Below are 13,164 nucleotides of genomic sequence, written 5' to 3' on the forward strand. Positions count from 1 at the left end.
GTTGGGATTTTCTTTTGGCAGGAGGCGCAGGGGAAAGGGCGTAAGTGGAACTTGAGCCGAAGTGAGGAGAAGCCTGGGTTTTGCCACTTGGGTTTATGGAGAAGCTTTCTGGGCTCTCGCTTCTCCCGTCTCTGTGCTGTCCAGCCTTAGCCAGCTGTTTTGTTGGCTGCTGGGAAGACCAAATGTTTTAGTGCAAATTATGGAGTCCAGCCACTCGTCTTAAAAATTAGAGCCTGTTGGGTGTAGTGTTCTCCTGAACCAGATGCAGATTGTTCTAGCCAGCCTTGGGCCAAACTCAGAAATTTCTCTACAAGCAAGCTGAGGAGCCCGGGACCTTTTCTGAGAGGCTGTTATCAGATGGATCAAACACCTGATAATCAGGAGCTGGAAGACCTGAGTTCTAGCCTTGTCCTTCCCCTCTGGCTCTATTGGCTAACCCTGGGAGAGTCACTTAAGGCCCCAGACATCATTGTCTCCAAGGAGCCGGGAGCAGTCAGTCTTCCTTCTTGAAATCTGAGGAAAGTTAAGGATTTGAACTAACGAATGTCATTGTTCTTTAGAAGTTTTTGAGAAAAGAGGCTTGTTTACTCCCAAGGATAGAACTGGGTTTGGGACTGGCCCCTCCCAGCCATATGAGATAATAATTGCCTAAAGTTGAGGGGCTGGGACTCCAGCCACTACATCCCCTCAGAGGATAAGCAGGGAAAGCAGAGCCGAAGGCTCCATGGCAGAAGTGCCCCTCCTCACATTCTTTTTCAAGAAGGGGAGGGGGCATTCGGGTCTCAGATTTCAGGGGCTGTCTGAGCCAAAGAACGTGGTTTGTAGGGATAGACAATGGAAAAATAAAAACTGGAAAGAGTATTTACTGGCCTGGACCTCCATTTCCTCATCTATAAGAACCAGATATTTCTGAGGTGCTGTCCAGTGACTGCAGCCTCTGATGTTCAGGTTAAAGAAGTCTAGTACATCTTGGACTTTGTGGCTGCCCATGGTCTGGTAATTGATATATCTGTGTACCTGGTGATGTGAGGAGAGGAGGTTGGCACTGTTTTTATTCCCAAGGAGAGAGAGACATTGGAGTTGGAGGCCCCAGCTTTAGGACACCCCACTTTATATGGCCAGGTTTTGTGAAGGATCGTTTTCTGTGGATGCAGTATTTGGTGTCAGAGGCCACCATCCAAGCACTACAGTTTTGAGCCACCCCAGAGAATATTTTTCTCTACGTGCCTTTTCTTCCAAATGAACTGATCGGTCCTTACACTTTAGCATAAGTGGTTTTCATTTTCTGAATGATTCTCCAAGAACGCCTTTGAAGTCAAAGCTCCCTTCTCCCCTAGGGAGACCCCACAGTCTCACTGCCTCAATTACCATGCAGAAGGGGGCATATCTTTAAAACTGAGTGCCAGGCAAGCCCCCTGAAGGCCCTCAGTGAGAGAGCTCAAATACCACAATTGTTGATTGAGTTGAAAGATCTGTGAAGAGAAGGCCCTGGTTCAGAAAGAGATGGTGGAGGGACAGCCTCCGTCCCTCTGTAGAGATATTGGTATCTGTTCTTTGGTCTGGGGGCTTCATCTCCCAAGACAGGGATCATTTAGCAGCAGAGGAAAGGGAACTCTTTTTCTACCAAGGCAGCTTAGCACCTTCTCTGCAACACTGGGTCATTGGCAGGTTAATGGACGTACCCACAGTCACACAGACAGGACGTGTCAGAGGCAGAACTTGTACCCAAGGCTTTCTGGTTTGGGGGCCAGGTCTCTAGCCACTAATCTGTGCTGCTTCCTTCCCTCACAGCCCATGCCCCTTACTTCCTATTTTGTAACTAGTTATCCATGTATACGTTTCCTTCAAGTCAATGTCAGCGTTCTTTATAGGTCAAGAGAGACTCTTGGCTATTTGTCTTTCTAGAGACCTCAGTCAATCATTACAAATGTCCACACTTGGCCTTGGGTGGTGCCTGAACCCTGGGGGGTGGGGGTTGGGGGGCTGTGAATTTAGGTCTGTCTCGGCCTATGCCATTGCCTGCCGATGGAGCCAGGTCTGGTTTCACGGTTTGTACAGTGCAGGTGGTGGGGGTGCTGATCTCCAAGTCTCCATCACTGATTTAGTGCAGGACCACCCCACCTTTGTAGGCCCTTTTTCCCCTCTTCAGTTCAGGCTCACAAGCATTTCTTAAGGGTCTGTAGCCAAGCCAGGCGCTGCAGCAGGCACTGGAAATACAGAGGGTACAACTTATCATCACATTTATTTGGCACTTTAAGCTTTGCAAAATCCCTTAACAAATATCTCATTTTCTCTTCATAACAACCCTGGGGAGTGGGTGCTATTATCCCCATTTTAGAGATGGGGAAGCCAAGACAGACAGTAGTCCAGTGACTTGCCCAGGAGCACAGAGGTAGTAATTCCTAAGGCTGGATTTGAACTCTGGTCTTCCTGACTCTAGGCCCAGAGCTCTATCCACTGCAGCACCCACCTAGGCCTGGGAGTGAGACGTTCATGAATTGTTATCTGCAAGGCTCTTGTGTTCTACTGATGGGAAGTAACATGTACACAGATAAATAAATGCGAAATGTGTATCCAGTAAATACAAATTAAGTAGTGAAAGAGAAGCTGCCTCAGAGCGAGGAAGACCCTGGTTCAAGTGTCACCCCTGACACAACCTGGAGGTGTGACCCCAAGCAAGTCACCCCTATGAGCTCTGGGCAGCTCTGAAAGTTGCAACAAAGGTGTGGGCCTGCATTCATAGGCGTTCCCCATACCATTGACATTGAAGGTCTGATCCTTCTCTTCATCCCTCATTTGGAGTGAAGCCAGGAGAAGGCCCTTAGAGGAGGTGGCACTGGATGGGGAGGCTTGAAGGAGCCAGGGGCTTTCTGAGAGGCAGAGGAGAGGAGGGAGAGAGTTCCAGGCTGAGCACAGCCTATGCCAGACTGCAAAGGGGCCTGCCACATGGACAGAACACAGAGGGGCTGTGTCAGGTGTAGTCACAGAGTGAAGGCAACACTGGCCGTGCTGGGGTCAGACAACCGGGATTCAGATCCTGCTGCATGCCTTTGGCCTACTCTGTCAGAAAATATGGTAGGGGGAGGGGGGGAGGGGGTGGCTTGGACTTGGTGGCCTCTGGGATCTCTTCCCCCTTGGCTTCTATGAACTTCTGATCCTCTGAGTCCTATATCCCCTTGCTGTAGAAAAGCTAGTATGATAAATGCCTCTTTCCCCATTCTAGTCTGCTGTGAGACTTGGAGGCCTAGATAAATTATTCAAAAAGCCTTCTTAATGCCGCTGCGCTTTCTGCTATTTAAATATAGCTTCTTCTGTAACAGAGCCCACTGTCTCCATTGCTTCACAAGCAAAGAATAGCTCGTGCACTTAAGGAAAATGGTGCAAAAGTTCAGAATGAGGTGAAGCCCACATTAGAACAGCAAGCATCAGAAATGAGATGAGACCTAGATCTTAATGTGCTTTCTGGCCTCGGCGCGAAGCGTCACAGGCCCTATACTTCTTTGACTGACTCATCCTATTCTCTAGACATATGAGGAGGACTGAAATTCCTGCTCCTTCCAGCCTGCAAATGAGTCCTTCTCTAGATGTCCCCCAGACCTAAGTCCCCCAGCATTTCCAGATGCCCAGCCAATGTGCCTTTATATTCCTGATACCCAGTGGCTTCTGCTCTCTTCCTGGTTGAGAGATGCACAGTGAGGTCTGCCAGGATATACGGAGGTTCTTCCCTCACCTTTGCCATTGAAATTGAGGAGGTGACCTGGCTCTCCTTGATTTCCCTACTTCTTCCCATAATAGCTCCCTTGTTTTATGTCCTTAGAATCTCTCCTCTCCTTCCCACCTCTTTATTCTCAGCCATAGTCAGACCCCATCTAATTCCATTCCATTGCTTTTGAGCATCAGATTACAGATTTATCATTCCTCCTCCAGTAATTCCTGTATATTATTCCTCCAACAATTCTGGCTTCCAAGAAGAAGGAAACTATGGAAGCAGTGTAGTGTAATGGGAAGAGAGCCACACTCAGAAATATTCTGGTCAATGTTTAACAACCGGCTTGTGGGGGGGAGAGAGGATGATGCTGACACTGTACCCAGCACACATTTTTAAGTATAGTCATCAGCATTTTTTCCGTCGCTTTCTTAAGTCTAGACAATCAACAAAACAATCCAGCCCTAATTTGTAGCTTGTTGATTTCTGAGGTGTAATGCTCCCACCAAAAATTGAATGATAGGTTCCCATTGATTCAAGCTGACTCCAGTGCCCCGCTGATTGCACCAAACTAGAGATCTTACGATCTGGCAAAATTGTCACTCTGTGGTCTCTTCCAGCTTTTCTTTTCACAAGGCTGTGAAAAAATAGTTCTAGCCCAAGATGCACCAGTTATCAAGGGTGTGACCTTTAACCTCTCCATTTCCTCAGCTGTAAAATGAGGGGATTGGACCGTGTGATCTCCGAGGTTCTCTCCAACTTTAACAAGCTCTGAGTCTGAACTGTGACTGTCTGGAAACAGGAAGTCCCAGAAGGGAAGAGCCTCGGTGTGGCTCAAGGTAGCAACATGTTTGGGAGGATATGAGATCAGCACCAAGCCTCCGCTTCCAGGCTCCTGGGCTTCCTAGCCTAGATCTTTGAAAAGGAGAAGGGCGTGACCTTCACAATCCTGGACAATTGCCATGATGCAAAGTTGTCTCCTGTCTCCTCTCCCGGCCTCCTCGGCTGTCTGTGAGGCTGAATGGTTGTTAGGCTCAGAAGGGGTGATCTCTCCACAGTATGTGAGGCTATGCAGAGGGGCTGTAGTGCTTAGGTGTGGGGGAAAGGGTCCCACACCTAGGTTAGGGTCCTCATTCTGTTGTTGACAGGCTGTATGACTTTGGACGGGTCACTTGATGTCTCCAGCTCCAGGTGATGACTAGATAAACTCTAGGGCCGAATCCTACGGCCCTTTGCCTCTTAATATTTATCACCTTAATCCCAAATTCAATCCCTGTTCCTCTCCCTAATTAAGAAGAAGGCCTGCAAGTGGTTGGGGCCAGGTCCACAGATCAAAGTCAGAGCAGATTCAGGGGATCCTGACCTGGAGATAGGAGAGGAAGGAGGCAATCCATCGGACCTGTTTGTGTTGTTAGTGGATCGGACCTAGGATCTCTTTATCCAGGAGGTGACTCAATTTCCCCAACAGATAACCGTGATAATAATTATGTCACATACCTATATATAGATTGATAATAATCATTTAGTTAACCACAGGGCTCAGATTCAGGTTAGTTTTTGTTTTTGTTTTTTTGCGGGGCAGTGGGGGTTAAGTGACTTGCCCAGAGTCCCAGCTAGTAAGTGTCAAGTGTCTGAGGCTGGATTTGAACTCAGGTCCTCCTGAATCCTGGGCCCGTGCTCTATCCAGTGCGCCACCTAGCTGCCCCCCAGGTTAGTTATTAATGAGATGTATACATTAATTCATTGATATTATCAAGTTAAATTTTGTTTTTTCATGAAAAAAAAAATCCATTTTCTCTCCCCTTTTACCACCTTTGAAAACAAAACTCTTACAATAAATAGGCATGATCAAACAAAACAAATTCCCACGTTGTCCATGTCCAAACACCATATGTCTCCATTCTATGCCCTATCACCTCTCTGTCAGGAGGTAAATCACATGTTTCATTGTGAGTCCCTGGGATTGTGGTTGGTCACTGCATTGGTCAGAGTTCTGGAGTCTTTGTAAGTTGTTTTGTTCTCCTGGTTCTGCCGGCTTCACTCTGAATCAGGTCATACAAGTCTTCTTCCTACTAAAACCATTCCTTTCATTCACTGACACTGTTTTTACATAGGGCTTTCCATTTTGACCCCCATTTGTGTAGCCAGGCCACTGCTCACATATAGTGACAGTCATAATAATAACAGGTAACATGTCATGCCCTGTGCTTTACAATTATCTTCACAACACCCTGGGAGGCGGAGGATGTTACTGTCCACATTATATAGTTGAGAAAACCGAGGCAAACAGAAGTTAAGTGACTTGCCCAAGATCACAGAGCTAGTAATTGTCTGAGGCTAGATTTGAACTCCCAGTGCTTAGCACAGTGCCTGGACACAGTAAGTATTGAATACATGTTGATGGATTGATTGACTCCAGGCCTAGCACACTATCCACTGCCCCACCTAGCTTCCCAAAAGGAAACCAGACATCAAAATGAACAGAATCTTGATAAATTCAGTAAAGGTCACTACCGAAACAACAATCAGTCAATCAATCAGCTCTCGGCCAATTCCCTTGATGCTGTTGGAATCCAAGAGGAAGTTTCTGGTCCCTCAGACTATTGCTGTTTCTTCTCCCTTCTTCCCCACTCCACAGCTGGAAGAGTGTACCAGGCATAGCTGACTCTGCAGCCTTTGACAGATACTCACCTGCCCTTGGTGGACTTCCCAGCCCAGATCTGAGGGATTTTCTCAGAGTGACTTAGAGCATCATTACATATTATACTTCTCTATACTTACCTACCTGGTATCAGGAAGATACAAGTGGGTTATAAGTACTTTGCCAAGATAAGGAGTAACATTTACAAATGATTGTAAATAGTGATAAATAATAAACAATGATCGTGAATAGTCATCATCGTAGTAAGATATACGGGCCAGGTTCAAACACTACCTGTGTATGCTGTGGAGTGGTTGTCAGAGTACATATTAACATGTGTTAGGCTCAGCCCCCCTGGGATGTGGGCAAAGGTGTTGCTTGGGGTGGAAGGGGACTGAGCTGAGCCCGAGATTGTGATTGACCTTCTGGATTTGACCTCTGTTGGTCGCCTTGCAGGTAATGAAGACATATCACATGTACAATGCTGACAGCATCAGTGCCCAGAGTAAACTGAAGGAGGCCGAAAAACAGGAAGAGAAGCAGATCGGCAAATCAGTGAAGCAGGAAGACCGGCAGACACCTCGATCGCCAGACTCCACCTCCAACGTCCGAATTGAGGAGAAGCACGTCCGAAGGAGCTCAGTAAAGAAGATTGAGAAGATGAAGGAGAAGGTGTGTGGTCAGCAGGGCCCAACGAGGGACTGAGGGGTTGGGCTGCCAGAGGGTCTGTCTGTCATTTGTTTTTCCCATTGGAACGGACTCCTTTCCGTTGGGTGGCCCCTGCTCCTCAGTCGAGAGGTTCGTTATTTAGCTAGTAGTTGTTCAGTCTTCTTCCTGGCTTTGCCCCGATCCTCGCGCCAGCCGGCTCCACCACCACCACCTTCCTCACCGTTGGAGCAGTCTTGCAAAGATTGACAGGGCCAGGCCAGGCACTGGAAGGGTGAATGGGAAATGTTAAACAATGGAGATTTCACTTGCTTTAGTCTTCATCCATAAGAAGTATTTTGGGGCTAATCAACTGGTGTCTCTTTGCTAACCTGTCCAAAGGTTAGCAAAGCCTTCCCAGAGTCACAAGGTAACCACTTTGCTGGTCTTTGTGTCTCCTTCCTGGCCTGCCACAGGGCAAGCAGGGACAGCTGTCTCTCCCCCCCCACCCCCCGACTCCATCTGCAAACATAGCCAGATCTTCTAGTCATCAGATTAAGATGCCCAAGGGGTTGGAACACCTGGAGCTTGGCTTCTGGGAACATCAGGGTGGCAGGGCAGAAAAGGACCAGCAGAGTGCTAACTCCTGTGAGGTAGGGGGATTATATTAGCAGGTAGAGCCCAAAGGGGGCATGTGTCTGAGATGGGAGCCTCATTAACCTTTTCAGAGTGATCTACATTATGCCCTTGAATTTTCATTAAGTAGAATTAGAACCCAATTTAAGGAAGAAGCGCATTGGGAGTAGCAGCTTAATTGTGCCTGCTTCCTGAATGTACCGTTCCTTTCATCTCTCAGAGAACACACTCTCCTTTTTTAAAATAATTTTTTTATTGAACTTCTGTTCCCTTTCTTAGCGCCAAGCCAAGTACACAGAGAATAAGCTGAAGGCCATTAAAGCCCGGAATGAGTACTTGCTGGCTCTGGAGGCCACCAACGCATCTGTCTTCAAGTACTACATCCATGACCTCTCTGACCTCATTGATGTAAGTGTCTGAAACTGGGGCTCTCAGAGGGTACCTCTCCACCATTGGCCAAGATCCACGGGGGCCCTTCAAAATAGACAGCAGCCTGCAGGCCTAATGAGCCAGCACTGGAAAGATAATAATATTGTATCTTGTATTTGGATAATGTTGCTGCACGTGTGTGTGAATTCTGTATGTATTATTTCATTTGATCCTGATAACAACTCCAGGAAGTAGGTTCCATTATCATCCCTCTTTTACAGATGAGGAAACTGAGGCAAACAGGGTGAAGTGACTTGCTGAGGCCAGAGTCAGACTCCTGAAGCCAGTGTTGCATCTGCTGCAGTCTCACTATATTGTTACGTTCAATCCCATGGTGTTCAGTCCTTATAAGAACCGCATAAGAGAGGAAGGCACCTATTATTCCCATTTTACAGAGAGAGGAAATTGTTCCACAGCGAGGTCCATTGGCTTGAGGGACAGAGTCCAAGTATTTTGATCCCGTGCCCTTCATTAGGACATGGCCAGGAGGAGAACTGAGCATGGACCTGGGCGGGGGGCACAGGGGCGTCCTATGAACAAGGCAAACTTGAAAGCTCTGGCTCCTTATGTTGTTCTCTTCCAATTTAACTAGATGGGAGAGAAATGAAGCACATGCAGAAGGCAGAGCTTTGAAAAAAGAGAGAGACAGGCTGAGCTCAGAATGCAGGCCTCTTAAAGTACAAAGCCCCTTACCCAGTCGGGTCAGTGGCACAGTAGAGAGAGTACCAGGCCTGGAGTCAGGAAGACCTGAGTTCAAATCCCACTTCAGACACTTATTAGCTATATGATCCTATCAGCTGACTTCTGCCTCAGTTTCCTCATCTGTAAAATGGGGGTGACAATAGCCCCTACCTCCCAAGGTTGTTGTGAGGATCAAATGAGATGTTATTTGTAAACCTTGTAAAGCACTGAGCATGGTACCTGCTACATAGTAGGCACCTACTAAATGCTTGTTTCCTTCCCTGGGCAGGTCACTTAATTCCTTTGAGCCTCAATTTAAAAAAAAAAAAATTTTTTTTTAATCAGATTTCCACTTGTACCTTTATTTTAAGAGTGAAAGGCAACCTAGGTGAGAAAAGAGAAAAACTCTGAGGCTCAGTGATGAGTGTAGGGGTGAAAACAAAGGGAATGATTCATGAGGAGAAAAGTAGAAAGAAGAAGGGGTGATGGCAGGGGTAGGGGGGGAGATGTCTGAGGGTAGCAGGGTCAGAGGCACTCCAGCCCGCCTTCCCCACCCCCAGCCCTCCGCCAGTCCCTTTAAAGGCCTGGGTTTTGTTCCCTGCTGGGGTGTATGGAGTCCTCCGTGCTGTTCAGGCACCTCTTTGTCTGGTGATACCAATCTGAGCGCCATTCTCTCGCCAAAGTCAAAGTGAAAATCAAGATTCTTTCTCCATCCTCTGGGGAGGCTTGTCCTCAGTGCTGCCAGGATCAGCTCTCTGCCTCTCTGCTCTGACATGCCATGACCTCCTCCTCAGTGGAAAAGCAAGCCTGCCTGGCTGATAGCTTCTCCCCTTGGTTGGTGGGGAGTGCTGTCTCCTCCTGCCTCTAGCCTCCATGCGTGCTTCCCCACCAAAGCTGACCTGTTGGCTCTTTAGGGCTGAGCAGCCACCATTGAAGAGCCCCCTCTGAGCCTCTCAAAGACCTTCTCACTGCGATGAGAAGACTCATCTCAACACAGAGTAGTAGACCTCAGAATCCTTTCCAAGAGCAAACGATTTGGCATCTAATTCTCCTCAGTCGTTTTTATAAAAAAGCATTTGCTAAGTGTCTCATTGCTTAGGAGAATTATTCTAGGTGATGTATGAGAGAATCCCTCAGAGTTCTCAATTCTAACAGTACAGAGCAGGTTGCATTACCCTGGTTGTACCCTGGGTGAGGGATGCTTCATAGTGAGCAAGGGGTAAAGTATGCTCTGCTTTCTCTGACTTCCTGTGCTTTTTCCAGTGGGCGAGAGCAGGCCAGTAAAGGCCCCGAGTGGGCTGATAAACCCTTAGTGAGTCGCAAAGCTGGAACAAAGGGATTTGAATGAACTTGTCTTGGTTGTGTATTTATGCGCTGTGTGCTCATGGTTCCGGCATGAGAAGGTAGCGTTGAAGAGGCCAGAAATGCTGCTGCCTCAATCCCAACTGTGGGGGGATGGACTTTGGGACATGGGACAAGTCACGTTTCTCCCCATCGCCATCTGTGACATGCACACTATCTATCCTACCCACTTTTCCAGGGTGTTGGAGCTTCACGGGAGTGTGAAGCAGTTATTTTTGTCGGTGCTGTGTACATTGCCACGAGACTCCTTCCTCCCCCTTCTTATAACACTGTGAGAGATTGAACCCCAGATTGTCAGAATCCATGTGAAGCATCTGACACAGTCAAGGAAATCCTTGATTTCAGACCAAAAAGACATTCTGAGCTCCCTTAGCTGTGTGTGACGGCTGTCACCTCTCTGGAATGTCATTTCTTCTCCCCCGTGCTCCTATGGCAGATGGATGAATGAAGAACGGGGCATTGTCCCCATGTTAATAGCTTGAATATTACAAGGAGAGCTTGAAAGTCTGAGACATCTGTGGGCCAGAGGCCAGTTCAAGGCTGCACATGCGTATTCTTCCGGGTACAGCCTTTTTTAAAACCCAAGAGAGTTGAGCAGGACTCTGCAAGAAGTTTCTTTTAGAGGAATTCTTTTCTCTTTCCCATAAGTTAAAAGTATATATGATCAAACACTCATTTTTCCCACCTTTCCCCTCCTGGAGGTTTTGAAAATCTCCCAGCTAACAAAGGGTTAATGAGCTGTCAATGTAGGCAAACCACACATGTGGATGAGCTATCATTAAATTCTTATAAAAAATTGATTTCCCCAGAGAGGTTTTCCATCAAACATTTATATAACCCAGAAAGGGCCAGGGGAGCCTGGTACTCTTATAACCAGAATCATTTGGGCAATGAAATTCTCAGAAGCCCCCGGAAGCCCTGTTTGAGGGAAAGATTTCACTGTCTCTACTTGCCCAACCTCGCCCAGCAGCGGGAATGAAATATTCAAATTCTGTTTGCCTAGCCTTGCCAGAAATTGCTTTTTTTTCCTCCAAGGCTCAGTTTCCAGCCCTTAACTCTAGAAGGTCTAAGGCCAGCCAGGCCCAGGATCCTCATTCCCATTCCTGTAAAGGTGGGAAAGAAGGCTTCCTATATAAAACGAACCTTGGTAAAAGGAGACATGAGATCAGTCTCCCTGATAAGCACAGACAATATCCCCAAGATTCGTTGTTCCTGGTTTTTTTTGTTGTTGTTGGTTTTTTTTTTTAATCAGCCAATTCACCCCTCAGGAAACATAGAAAGTAAAATGAATGGCATTTTATAAGTAAGACATATTTCATATAATAACCTGCATAAATTGTTACTCAGCCTATATATCCTGTTACTGAGTCAGCCCCAGTCTATTTATAAGGTTGCTTAAAGGGAGGGGTCAGAGCTTCTCAAATTAATTCTAATTCTAGTCATGATATAGAAAGTGCTGGGTTTGGAGGCCAGGAACAACTTGAATTCCATCTCTACTTGACTCTCTCTCTCTCTCTCTCTCTCTCTCTCTCTCTCTCTCTCTCTCTTTGATTTGGAGGCAGTAATCCAGGTTAAGTGACTTGCCCAGCACATCTACTGAGTGTCTGAGACTGGATTTCAGCTCTGGTCTTCCCCATTCCAGGACTGATGCTCTATCTATGACGCCACCCAGCTGTCCCCATCCCGCTCTGCTTTTTATACCTGTGGGACCTTAGGAAAACTGTTTAAGCTTTCTCAACCTCGGTTCTGTAAAATGATTATGAGGGGTCTGGGGGACCGAAATAGCACACCAGATTGTCTCTAACTTCCTTTCTAGCTCTGAATTGTCTCATCCTCCTTACTAAATGTCTACTATGTGCAAGAAACCGTAGAATGATACAAAGAGGTCAAAGACCATGGGTCTCTGGCTGTGAGGAATTATATTCTTGTCAGTCAGAGACTGATTCATTCAAATGAAAAATTAGCTAATGGTTTAAGCCAATGCCTTACAATACTTATATTGCCCTTGGAGATTAGTCAAGTGTTTTTTTCTTACAACCACCCTGTATATAATAGATATTCTAAGTGTTATGATTACTTTACAGAAGAGGAAACTGAGGAGTGGGTGAGTTGGCAATGGAAGCTTGACTAGTAGTTATTAAAGTCAGGATTCAGACCCAATCCTGGAGGTTTTCTCTGCCCTGCTGTGCTAGCCCTCAAGGTATATGCTTTGACAAATTTGTGTTTTAGACAGTAAGTATCATCAGTATCATTTACCTGGATTCTAGCAAAGCTTCTGACAAAGCCCCTCAGATTGTTCTTGTAGAAAAGATGGGGGCAGCTAGGTTGCACAGTGGATAGAGCACCGGCCCTGGAATCAGGAGTACCTGAGTTCAAATGTGACTTCAGACACTTAACACTTACTAGCTGTGTGACCCTGGGCAAGTCACTTAACCCCAATTGCCTCACTTAAAAAGAAAAGATGGAAAACTCTGGGCTAGGGGAACATCCAGTGAGGTTGATTCAAAGTGATCCCAAAGAGCAGTCATTAAATTCCAGTAGACTAGCCCAGGGAAGAATGCTTGGCCCTGTGCCATTTAACATTTTTATTCACAATTTAGATCAAGAATGGTGTGCTAATCAAATTGGCAGATGACACAAGTCTCAGGTGAGAACACTGAACTCAATTCAAAAAGAGGAAATTTAGTAAAGATAAATGTAAAGTCTTATATCAGGTTAAAGAAATCAAGGTTACAAATGCGAGATGGTAGAAGGATATAGAAGTAGCAGTTCATGCAAAGAGGATCTGGGGTTTTCAGTGGACTACAAGTTCAATATAGTACAAGTTCAAGAAAGTCAAAGCAGCATTGTGTTCTAGGACTGAAGAGTCCATGCCCCCCCCCCCCCAAAAAAAAAAAGCATTATATGAGTAAATACTGGCTATTGGTCTTAAAGGTCAAAACTAGGACAGTTGGTACAATCTCCTGAGAGGCTGATGTAAGCTTGATGTCTGGGGGAAAAAAAACCCAAAACAAATTCCTAGCAATTACAGCTTGCCAATGGTGCAATCCATTCTGGGGAGGTA

The 13,164-nt window shown here is 46.4% G+C and overlaps 1 protein-coding gene across 9 annotated transcripts in view; it reads left to right on the forward strand.

Moving 5' to 3' along the window:
* Positions 1–13,164, forward strand: part of SRGAP2 (SLIT-ROBO Rho GTPase activating protein 2) — a 257,394-nt gene that overhangs the window by 171,465 nt on the left and 72,765 nt on the right. For all 9 annotated transcript variants that reach the window (XM_044001831.1, XM_044001832.1, XM_044001828.1 and 6 more), the window contains exons 6-7: positions 6,804–7,019; positions 7,908–8,036. In XM_044001831.1, coding sequence (XP_043857766.1) covers positions 6,804–7,019; positions 7,908–8,036 — 345 coding nt within the window. The remainder of the gene's footprint in view (positions 1–6,803; positions 7,020–7,907; positions 8,037–13,164) is intronic.

The sequence above is a fragment of the Dromiciops gliroides genome, chromosome 4, assembly GCF_019393635.1.
Source record: "Dromiciops gliroides isolate mDroGli1 chromosome 4, mDroGli1.pri, whole genome shotgun sequence".
NCBI lineage: Eukaryota > Metazoa > Chordata > Mammalia > Microbiotheria > Microbiotheriidae > Dromiciops > Dromiciops gliroides.